The sequence below is a fragment of the Crassostrea angulata genome, chromosome 6 (genome assembly GCF_025612915.1).
Source record: "Crassostrea angulata isolate pt1a10 chromosome 6, ASM2561291v2, whole genome shotgun sequence".
NCBI classification, from domain to species: Eukaryota; Metazoa; Mollusca; class Bivalvia; order Ostreida; family Ostreidae; genus Magallana; species Magallana angulata.
This window is the reverse complement of record NC_069116.1, coordinates 51,473,590-51,485,824: the sequence shown is the minus strand read 5'-3', so window position 1 is coordinate 51,485,824 and position 12,235 is coordinate 51,473,590. Positions and strand designations below refer to the sequence as shown.

Below are 12,235 nucleotides of genomic sequence, written 5' to 3'. Positions count from 1 at the left end.
AATTTCATGGTTTAGAGTGAAAAAGTAAATCTGAAAATAAAATTGTCCCCTCTGAAGGTTCATTTTAGTGACCATGTTGGGCTTAAAGGTAACAATCATTGCAAAAATTATTAAATAAACAGCAGACTTACGTATTTTATATGTATTGCCCTTACCTTCATATTAGTATGAGCCATTAAGAAAACATTGTTTTTAAGAAATAAACAAGTCAACGAAAATCGAATGAAAATTTGATGTTAATTGTTTAAGGAACGCATTATAACCTGAAAAAAGTTCTTTTTTCCAAAAACATTTATTAAAATGATTTCTTTACACAATATTATAACCCTTATTACCATATACCAGACAGCATTTTATATCAATTAATTAATAACAAAAAAAAAGCATTAAAAACTGAATACTTGTTTGTATTGAGTAATACAATCCTTTTTGTCGTTACGTCTACATGAAAGCAATAAGATTTTCAACCAAATAAAGAAGAAAATATCCGGTTGACGTAATCCTTCATATTTGATCATACGTGTTTAGCATTAATTGCAGTTATGTAATATATACTTTTATTGGACACCAATTCATAATCAAACGGACTAAGTGTTAAGATACAATGGTCTTAGATATGCTTGAATATTGACACATGGACAGTGATGGACATTGAGGATTGTGGACTTCATCACGTACGACATACATGTAATAACATTCCATAACTTGAAGTTAAGTGGATGCAAATACAAATACTTAAAGCACGCGTTAAAATTTTATAAAGTACTTTTCAACTTATGCCACTTCCCACGGTACATGTAAAACTTATCATTAAGTACCCGCCTGTCTTCCGTATTTAAATCTAATCTGTCAAAGCACCCTACGTCAGACGCTCGAGATAGGAGGAGAAACTCTTTCCTTATTTAGAACATCGTCCAAAATGTCGCTGTCGGGGAGGGTTTGTATCGTGACTGGTGCCTCCCGAGGAATAGGGAGGGGCATAGCGCTACAGCTGGGGGAGGCGGGCGCCACTGTATATATCACAGGTAAGTTACAAATAGTGATTTACACCTGTATTTAGGTGCGTAAACAACTGTAGATTTAGGTCAATGGTCACATTTCGGTGATTTGTTTGTGATTGCATGTGCAACTAGGCTTGCAGTTGACTCAATAAATTAACTCACAAATTTCAAAATATGTTTATAAAGCATATTTAAAAATATGTTTATTATATGTATGTCTATGTACACTGAGTCGATCTAATGCTTAACATGTAATAAGGTTCTTATTTTGGATCGTCTTGTTCTTGTAAATTAGACACTTACAGTTTAACGCGGAATTGTTATAACGCAGAGTTTCTTACTCCAGTCATAAAAATAATGTTTACTCCTCACAGGGCCATCTAAAAAATTTCACTTCCGCTTATCTATAGGGTTAATTCAGTTTAATCCATTCCTAAATACAGAAAATCTATTGCCATAATGTCACTACAACACTTGTTTGGATTTTTAAGCCGGATGTTTTCAATTCCTGACACATTGGGGGAAATATACTCTTTTTTTCTCTCAGTCATAAATAAAACTGGCAAAAGTACTTCCTCTGGAAAAAACGAGATGTTTATTTTCCAACAATTACTATATTTCATTACGTATCTTTTTTTCTCCATTGATCACGAAGCAATCTGAAATCGGGAAGGTTGGTTACATATTAGATCTCGGACATTTTCATAACGATGCTATTTTGGAATTGGGGAAAAATATTATTAGGATAAGCATTTGCGGCTATATAGAGTAAATATTGTTTGCTTGTTTGCATAAAGGGCGGTATTTGGGACTATAAGTGGAGTAAAATTTGATGAAAAAGGGAAATGTTATATTCCCTGAAGGTAGAACACTGTTATATGATACTCCCTACAGGAAGAAAACTGGTGGACTCCCAGGGCGACCCCACCGCTGGAACACTAAAAGCCACCGCCAGCGAGGTAAGGCCTGTTGAATGAAAAATCTCAACAAAAATTAATCGATGAGCATTATTTGGTTCGATAGCAGATTAAGGGCGCTAGAAGATATCGCATGTTTTGCCTTGAAGATAGCCAAAATCATAAACACACAACCGTTTGTGAAAGTTTTCCTAATATCTAGAATTTGTGTATAATTCATGGGCACTTATATAGTTGAAACTGGTTAAACCTAGTATTTTTTAGGCATTTTGCAGCGTTCATGTATTATAGAATTCCTTGAGCAGACTTCTTTTAACAAAGAGATACTTTTAAAAGGCGATCAAACTATGTATTCTTGAAGGGGCATGGTCACTATTTTAGTGGACTCATATTCTCCTATTTTTATTGTTTACAATGCTTTGGAAATGCATTTCTAATGATCATCGATATTTTGAGTATCAGTCGTAGATTTTTAAACAAGATACAGAGCTCAAAATTCTTTGTCATATACTCAGTAAATAAATCTGTTGATATTTTTTATAGTAAGTCTTAACTATAAAGGGTATTAATCGTGTTCAAAAATCCAGGCATGTTAACTTGTAAATCTGACTATGCAATCGTGTTGGTGTGTGAATCTGAGTATGAATCATGTGTGTAATTCTGATCGTGTAACCTCTTAAACTCGGGCATACACACATGTAGGATTTGACTTAGTTCCTTTTTATGATGCACATGTTCCAGCTTTATTGTTTACATTAGTTAATTAAACCTTCAACTTTGCACACTTCTGCACTTGTATCTTCAGGCTCGGCAATAGCACATCTGACATGATACAAAAGTTTGTCGAATTTTGACATGACCTTATATGGCAACTGCTTTGCTGCGGGAAAAGGCATGTCTTAATCGCAGGACTGGACGAAAAATAAGCATAATATTCAGCTAGACTGTTACAATAAGCTTTTAATGTACTGCACACGACCGATGCAGATTCAGACGAATTCTCTAGCACCGAAAAATCTACGCGGTCACAATATTTTGAGCGGCATGGGGTTCAGAGACCGCCATGAGGTCCCTTGTGGTTCCAATGCTTCTGAATTCTAAGAATTTTGAGAGAGAATTTTTAACTGGGTTTTTCAAAGGAAAAATCTGGTGATTAAGATAGTGAAAATGACTGGCGGGTGGGCGGCTGCCAAAAGGGTACCCTTATTGTACCGATAACTCCTCGTACAGTTTTCAAGATACATGTACGTAGTTGTTCTTTTGCAGATCAATTATACATATATCAGAAGTATACAAATTGCGAGAATTTTGATTTCTGATAATTTATGAAAAAATCTACCAGCTGTTGAACTGTGGAAAAATATTGTGTATAGAGTAACCCATTTCTCTGGATAGGTAGTATTTATCAATTCAGGATTGACCATTGGATTATGGATACTGTTCGCACAAAAGAAATCATGATTTGCTGTCATAATGACAGCTTTTCCTTTGATATTTTAGTTATTTTTCTGAATTAGTTAGAAATCAACAACTTGCAAAGATTTGGTAAATTTTTGCGGAAAAATGTGTGTAACTAAACATGATTGTTTTAATGCTTTTTTAAAAAAATCATAATGATTTTGTTGTGCAAGCGCGAAATGAATAATAAAACAATCTAAAACTGTAACTAATTTTAATATAAAATATTGAATTGATATGGAGTTGCCCCCCCCCCACCCCCACTTTTTGTGAGCATATAAAAAATTGAAATGAAAATAAGGAAATTATGAGTGAAATTGAAGTTATAGATATACTATATGAGTCTGTTCTGAACCGACATTCAGGACGTCATACTCATATCCCGTAATAATTGCTTAATATAAAAAATGACAATTTTCACCCGCATGATAGGCTTTTCCCCTATTTATTGCCGACGATGCAAAACGAAACATTTTTAGAAATAATTTATGTATACCCATTTTATTTCACCACAGTTAACCTTATATCTATGGAATTTTTATTTTTTTCAAAAGGGGGGGGGGGTCTCTTCTTATGTCTCATATCAATCAAAATCTCAAAACCAATTATATGCAATGTCTTTAAATAGTTTGTTTTTCTTATTGATAATTTTGAAACTCAGTTACATGTATTTAATGGACCAGCTGGCCGACCCCGTGTATTTTTTGGCGAAGGGGAAGGGGTGGGGGTTCTTGTCCCAATTTTGTGGTAGCATAAAAGATATTTTTGGTGATATTTTATTTATTCAATCGAGCTGTATACTTTAACAATTTGTACGCTAATAAAAATATATCTATAAGCATGTTTATTCAAACAAAGTCATTGTATGCACATGTAGTTTTTTCCAGTTCAAAGATCTGAAGCCGATCGAATACTTCACTGCCATCTTTTATACATTCTTTTGATAAAATGTACACAAAACTCATAATTTATTGTTCCGAAAAATCATACTTCCTCAGAAATGTTGTTATCCAGAGATAATATGATAATAGGCCTACCTTATATATTTTTCTTTTATTAATCCCGTCCCCATTCCGACGATTACGGTATGCCTTTACCTGCAGCTAGCCTTTTCTATTGGTGACGTCACTGTTTCCCTATATGGTTAGGTCAAAATTCGACAAACTTGTAGACTTTACATTTGTCGATTTGTAACATGTCAACTCTGCTATTTCAGAAAACGGGGGTAGCGTACAGTTAAAAAGTGTGTATTATATAGTGGCATATTGCATGTAAATAACAAACAGCATTTTACAGCTGCAATTGTGCATCGGTAGGAAAATTAGATTGAAGGCCTGTGGGGTCAACTCTACAGTGTTTATGCCTGAGTTTTATAGGTTATACGATCAGAATTACACATTTCATACTGAGACTCACACATCAACACGATTGCATATTCGGATTTACAAGTTTACATGTCTGGATTTTTTAACACGATTACCCTCCATACTTAACAGCGTTGCGTATGTCGAACATTGCTTACAGGTAGAATCCAGGGGTGGAAAATGTATCCCTGTGCAGTGTGACCATTCAAAAGATGAAGAAATTGCTGCTCTCTTTGAAAAAGTAAAAACGGAACAAAATGGCCGACTGGACATCCTGGTTAACAATGCATATGCTGCCGTTCAGGTGAGATTTGCATAGTTTTGTTACTAAATTTAGCGAGTAATATACTTTTTTGATGCAAGCATATCGTTCATAATTTTGTTGAAATTAAAATTTTATGTTTCAGGCCATATCAGAGTATATGGGAAAACCTTTCTGGGAGCAACCTTTGTCCATGTGGGACACAGTTAACAACGTTGGATTAAGGTGAGGGGCCCAATTCTACGACTGTCGAAATGAATTGAACATGTAAAAAAAACCATCAAGTTTTGTAATAGTTTACTGTGAATTTAATTGCAAATGTATCATAAAAGATCATACACTTTGTTTCTGAAAAGTATATGTACTTCATACCAATATGGTACTTAATTTAAATAGTTCTTTTGGTTTCTGTGTTTCCTCTACAAATTTGTACACTTTCATCTTTATAATTGTACAGAAACCACTATATGTGCACAGTTTATGCTGCAAAAATGATGGTTCCGAGAAAAAGTGGTCTGATTGTGAACATATCGTCTGCTGGAGGTCTGGCCTATCTCTTCAATGTGGCCTACGGAATAGGCAAGGAAGCGGTGAGCCCGTGCTGTTAACATATCCTATAAATGTATAAAACATGCTGCTCACTAAAGGAAACCTTAATTGACCAACATACACAATGCAAAATAGGAATTTTTTCTATAAACTTTGTATTAAAAAATGTATAGAAAATATACTGTTTTTCTAACATTCAAATTACTGTTTTATGATAATAAACCCTGAAAAATTAAAAATAAATCTTTGCATAAATTCTACATCCGTTTATCTCTACGTATGTTGAGGTTAAGTTATCATACTGGGTGTCTTGTAGTGTGACAGGATGGCCGCTGATTGCGCAGTAGAACTAAGGAAGCACAATGTAGCCCATGTCAGCATTTGGCCAGGGCCTGTCATCACCGAACATGTGGATGATATGCTTAAAGCCAGCCAAAATGTAATTAGTCCTTCTATTCTCTCTGTCTCTTTCTATCTAAAACAAGAGTAAATAAACTCTCTCTCTCTCTCTCTCTCTCCTCTCTCTCTCTCTCTCTCTCTCTCTCAAACACAATTATATCTTTTACTTCAGGCAAAACAGAAGCAAATGTTTGAGGGTGCCGAGTCAGTGGAGTTTACAGGCAAATGTATCGTTTCACTAGCAAAAGGTACACCTAATGAAATAGCCAGGAAATGTGCATTTTCTACATTTGTTAACCAGCACAGTTGCTAAATAAATTCTTTTCCCATAGATCCTAACTTGATGAGTAAATCAGGGAGAATTTTGATGACACCTGAGTTGGGCAGAGAATACAACTTAGTGGATGTTGATGGTAAGCTTTTTTACATGGTAAACCAACACTGGATTGGATTTGATATTCTTCATTATAAGACATTAAAGATTGATATATTTGACTTCTAGAAGTAGAAAAGGCCAGTAAACCTATGAACTAATAACACTATTCCATAGAAATATCATGTACAAGACTTCCTTTATTTGACTTTGTATTTGAGAGAAAGTTTTTGATAGGTTTTGCCTATTGTCATATCCTTTTAATCTTTGAATAACAAATATTTGGAAGGCAATGCAAGAAAAAGTTCAATATTTAATCTGCTTTTGGTTACATTTGGTTTTGATTTTTCAAAAATTACCAGTATATTGTTTGAATTGAACATATTTGATTGTAAACAACATATACAAAAGGATTAGAAACAAGTTCAACCAACTTTCAAGTTCTTCTCCTTTTCCAATATTGTTCAATACTTTAAACTTTTTTCAATCTCTGTGATTGTTTTAGTTTTGTCATATTACTGAAATTCATGCGATATTCATTACAGGTCGTGTAATCAATAGCATGAGACAGATCAACTGGTTGTTAGGACGCAATCCTAGCACCGCTTGGGTACAGAGGTGGTTGCCCAATTTTATAAAGATGCCTTTTTGGATGTTTGCCTTAAAAGGAAGCAAGTTCTGAATCGGAATGAAAAAGCTTTAAAAAGTGTCACAGATGAGGCATAATGCTCATCTTTAAACAAAATATATGTATGAATTTAAAGACACATTTAGTGCCAAAGTATATATCTCGTATTCTAATACATGTACCGTTAAATCTTTCTAAAGCTTAAATTATTTTTGTCGAACAATACAGACTTTTTATACATGTTCTTATTTTCATATAAATGTCACTCAAAAAGATAAGATATACATGTTTAACAAGGGTGCTATACATTCCATATCATGCTTTTCATTCCTTATTCAGTATTGTGATATATACTGTGTAGTGTTTAATCATAAGAAAAAAATCAAGTTTATACTACTTATATATTACCTCATGTTTTTTTTAAAGATAGTTTTTATTTGGAACGAAGTGATAGTGTATAATAATATTCTGTTCCTCTGTACATGTTAACAATATCAAATCTTGTACAGTTTATGAGCAATGGACAGGGACTAGTGTTGGAGATTTAAGAACTGATTCTTCTCCTGTGCCTTTCAAACTATCTTTCATAATGATCAATTTCTTTTTTTAAGATTTCAAGTTTGCTTGATTTGTTTTTGTTATTGCATTTTCAAATGATGATTAAAATATTAAATCTGCCAATAAATATGTTTCATAATTTTTTAATACCATACATCAAAATTATAAATTTTACATGAACTCATGAAATTTACATCTTAAAAATATAAAATTACTGGAAAAAAAATTTCATTCATAAAAAAAATTTGTACATACAAGGCTATCAAATGCAGTGATCAGACATATAATATTTACATACTACCAAAGGAAACTCCATTAACTGGCTGAATGGTGTAAATCTTACAAGGTAAAGTGACTGGAGATTATCTCGTGTATACTATTTTTACCACATATAGATATACTAAACTCACCTTTGTTATATGGAGAGCTCAGTCCACTTTATGTGTCTCTTGGCTGTCCTTTCTGTTGGCTCTGTGGATCAGCAGAAGTCCTAGAACAATCAGGCTTGCACCCATCCACCATCGCAGGGAAAGCGATTCGTTGAACAGAACCACACCTACCAAGGCCTGTAGAATAACGGCAGAACCTTGGGTGGATGATGTGTTTGAGTTTTGATCAAATGAAAGTTTACTAACGGAACATTGAGCTGAATCATTATTTTACAGTACCGGTAATTTGATTCTTCTTCAAAATCTATCATAAAAGGAACTATAAATGTAATATCTAGACAAACTTTCTGATATATATACATGTATAGATACAGGAGACAAAGATTTGTAACTTAAATGTATTTGTACATGTATGTGAAAGGCAACAAAGATTGCTTATTGACTTCACTTATCATGTAAAACAATAAACTACTACATATTATAGAACAAGAAGTAAATGTGTTCTATGAACGTCACAGATAAAAATATTTACAGATAAACTGACACTATAAGGCTATGAGTAGCAGTCATGCTGTACCCAAGAAAATATCTTAAAGCAACTACCAGAGTTTTTTGGTGGTCAAAATTCTGCAAATTTTGAACCTTGAATTCAATCAATTCAATTAATTTATTGCAATATGTGTATTTAGGAGGTTAAGGGATATTATTTAAGTTACTTACATTAACAAAGAAGTTACTTACACTTACACTAACAAGGAAATTACATACACTAGCAAGGAAGAACAAGGAAGTTACTTACAGTAACAAGGAAGTTACTTACAGTAACAAGGAAGTTACTTACACTAACAAGGAAATTATTGGCCGTGTTTGCAACAGTAGCTTCTGCAGTTGAAGAACAGAACTGTAAAGACTTTGTAAAGAGTGTCCACATCATCCCATTACAAATAAAAATCATGGCAAAGAACACCACTCTAACCATAAGACTAATCTGAAAAGAAAAGATTACACATATCAAAAAATTAGATTAAGATCAGTATCAGCAAATTGATGCTTACATAGTTAATACAATGATATGATAGAAACCCTGAACATAATATGTAGTTTTTGTGCTATAACCTATATAATTCTTAATATACATGCAACAACAAAACAAGCTATAATAAAACTGCCACTTAATAGCGAGCGAAACGAGCTCTAAGAACCAGTGTGCACGGGAAAAAGAACGAGCTAAACCTACACTTCATCAAACAATTTTTTTTGTCTACGTCCCATAATGCTCTTTAATGTTTTCATCCGTAGTGCTATGCCAAAAATGGCCGACTTTTAACTCGTAATTTACGGTGTCTTAGGGTTTGAAGACACGTTTTAAGTACCACATATTGTTTGGCGAGACTCGAGAGATTTGTTACATGCTGCTATACCTTCAAGATATGTAAACAAAGACGAACAAAGTCATGGATGACGTCACAGTGCTCATGCGCTATATTTCCTGCGATAAATTTAGAGGTGGATCAAACATCTGTAATGCGTGTACTAGCTATTTCAGTATAGACTGCGATACCTGCCTCATTGACATTGTATGATTTGTTTTTATTATTTTTTTAATATAGAGATTATTGATAGCGCTCTCGAACGCTAGCAACTGCGTTAGTCTTTTTCACTGGGATGCGCCATCGTCGGAAACCCACGGTTGATTACGCGTCGTTCCTCTATGTAGAGTTTCCGACGATGGGGATGCGCATGCTCGACTCCATAGTACGGGATTCTGGGAATACTGTATTACTGTAGATAAACTGTACCATTTGAATTTTGTTTTATCATCTTCACATGAAGTTTTGTGTTTTATTGTAAATGTCAAAAAGTAACAGTAGCTTAGGTCTTACAATGCAAAGTTATTTTAAATATTATAATAAATAGCTAGCTATATCTTAACTACCTTCAAACTTCGAAAAAAAAACGGCCTCTGATTTATGCTTTCCGAGCCTGTTGGAAAGGTCCGAAAAGATACGATTGCTATACAAAACAGTGCCAATGGTTCTTGAAAATTTTCAGCTCGAAAAATTACAGTAGATACATTATGATTAGGGCACAGTCAATAAGTTATGCCATTGCCGATGTGAAGCCCACTCTAGATTCACAATTCTAAATTGAGACCCCACTCCAGCACAATTCCAGTACACCACTGTGCCTTCCTATCGTTAATTAATCGATGCAGAATTTTGACCAATGTTTTAGAAATCTGCTTCTGTTTTATGATGGCTACAGCGCTAGCTCACCAATCTTTTTTAAAAGATAAGCTTGTATTTATATACTAGCAATTTTAAGAGCCATACTTTACTGTCATATCAATCCATTTTTAAGCTAATTGAGCATGCATGTACAAGTACAGTAGGCAGGTAAGTAAATGAGTAGGGAAGAAATAAACAATAGGACATTTTGAACTATATAAAAAGGAATAAAAGAAAAAATAAACAGTTAAAAAATTTAAGTAGATATTGCATATAGTCAAACCATTAAATTTAAAAGTGGGAAAATACACACCTACAAACAGGGCCTGGGCAATCTCTCTCTCTCTTTTGACAATGATGCAGGGTATGTGCAATTCTTGCTGTGCTCGCCAGAATGGTAGCACCGTAAAACATATTATCAGAATGAGTATTTCACTTACCTGGACACATAAGTCAGCTTTAATGGTGAATTGACAGGACTCTAAGATAAAATGATCATTAGTGGCCAGTTTAGCTGAAACTGATCCGAGAGCTGCCATTATTCGGGCCTGTATAATGACCTGATATGTATAATGTCCTGATGACCTGATGAACTTTCTTTTTAAGTTTTAGATAATTAAATAGATGGTTATTAATAAATTTTGCATGTTATTTGATTAATTTTTATATTCTTAAATGATTATTTGAAAAAAAAATATTTTGTTAGGAATTTGGAATATCTTATTACGTTTTTAAAATCTGACGGGTATAATGTCCTGATATTTTGTATAATGACCTGATGACCTGATGAACTTTCTTTTCAAGTTTTAGATAAATAAATAGATGGCTTTTAATAAATTTTGCATGTTATTTGATTAATTTTTATATTATTAAATGATTATTTGAAGAAGAAAAATATTTTGTTATGAATTTGGAATATGTTATTACATGTTTTTAAATCTGACGGGTATAATGTCCTGATATTTTGTATAAGACCTGATGACCTGATGAACTTTCTTTTCAAGTTTTAGATAATTAATAGATGGCTTTTAATAATTTTTGCATATTATTTGATTAATCTTTATATTCTTAAATGATTATTTGAAGAAAAAAAAATATTTTGTAATGAATTTGGAATATTTTATGACATGTTCTTAAATCTGACGGATATAATGCCCTGATATTTTGTATAATGACCTGATGAACTTTATTTTCACATTGTACATAATTAAAATGATGATATTTAATTATTTATACTTATATTTGATTAATCTTTATATGACGTTAATTGTTTATTAAAAAAATAATAATTTAGTCACGACTTAAGAATATTTTATACCGCCTTTTGAAAACTGATTGCATTTCGAACTGTCCTGATATTCAGTATAAGGGTAATAACCTGATGGCTATTATTAATTATTTTTAGAGTGAACGTAGAACTCTTAGCCATGCCCATGCATGTTTCCAGACCCAACGACGTGGACGTGGTTCTACTCTGGGTCCATATTAGTTTGTATAGTTTTTTGTTTTGTTTTGTTTTGTTTTTTTTTTTTGTTTTTTTTTTGTTTTTTTTTTGACATTTTGTTTTTACATTTTGGTTTTTTTTATTTACAAACTATTTACAAGATGTGAAGAGGTGTCTGGAGCGACAATCTTGTGTGGAATTCTTATCTCATCTTTGTCCAGTCTAGCTTCTTTGAATTTACTTTTCAGTTTGTAGTTTCCAAGACCTGCTCTTCCTCGTTGGATTTCTACTAGGTAAAAGTTCTGCAGATGAAAGAGACTCAACATCATACTGTCCACTGGAAGCTCTTGCCAACCAGTCATCCTTTTAAGGACAGCGTTGATACTTTCCGATGGATTGTTCGTTATACCAGAATAGGAATCATACAAAGAAGGGAACTGTTCTATGATCCATCGTCCAGAGTAAGATGTCAAATCCCTCCGCATGTGTCGATCAAAATAGGATTTTGCGCTTTCTGTCCACTTCGCTGTCAGTAGCTTGTAAGATTCCTCAAACTGACTTTCATCCTCACTTTGCGCCATTTTTCTCCAGTCTGACAAATATACGCCTATTTCAGATGGATCAGCACCAAGCTTTCTCAGCTCCTCCTTGAAATCTCTTTTGAG

General features: G+C 33.4%; 2 protein-coding genes across 6 annotated transcripts in view; one reads left to right on the top strand and one right to left on the bottom strand.

The window, feature by feature from the left end:
- Nucleotides 1-849: 849 nt before the first annotated feature.
- Nucleotides 850-7,634, top strand: LOC128186884 (dehydrogenase/reductase SDR family member 1-like). Of its 2 annotated transcripts, none has more exons than XM_052856839.1 (9): nucleotides 850-1,025; nucleotides 1,896-1,960; nucleotides 4,901-5,044; nucleotides 5,148-5,227; nucleotides 5,460-5,592; nucleotides 5,868-5,990; nucleotides 6,123-6,198; nucleotides 6,283-6,363; nucleotides 6,869-7,634. In XM_052856839.1, the coding sequence occupies exons 1-9, from the start codon at nucleotides 920-922 to the stop codon at nucleotides 7,003-7,005; spliced, it is 945 nt and encodes a 314-aa protein (XP_052712799.1). In that variant the 5' UTR covers nucleotides 850-919; the 3' UTR covers nucleotides 7,006-7,634. The 2 variants fall into 2 exon arrangements, with proteins under 2 accessions (XP_052712799.1, XP_052712800.1); XM_052856840.1 differs by having other exon boundaries at nucleotides 851-1,029; nucleotides 1,900-1,960.
- The window catches only part of LOC128186886 (transmembrane protein 42-like), an 11,522-nt gene continuing 4,763 nt past the window's right edge, over nucleotides 5,477-12,235 (bottom strand). For all 4 annotated transcript variants that reach the window (XM_052856843.1, XM_052856842.1, XM_052856844.1 and 1 more), the window contains exons 3-6: nucleotides 10,567-10,670; nucleotides 8,740-8,886; nucleotides 7,920-8,075; nucleotides 5,477-5,616 (exon numbers count right to left, since the gene is read on the bottom strand). In XM_052856843.1, coding sequence (XP_052712803.1) covers nucleotides 7,938-8,075; nucleotides 8,740-8,886; nucleotides 10,567-10,670 — 389 coding nt within the window. In that variant the 3' untranslated portion in view covers nucleotides 5,477-5,616; nucleotides 7,920-7,937. The remainder of the gene's footprint in view (nucleotides 5,617-7,919; nucleotides 8,076-8,739; nucleotides 8,887-10,566; nucleotides 10,671-12,235) is intronic.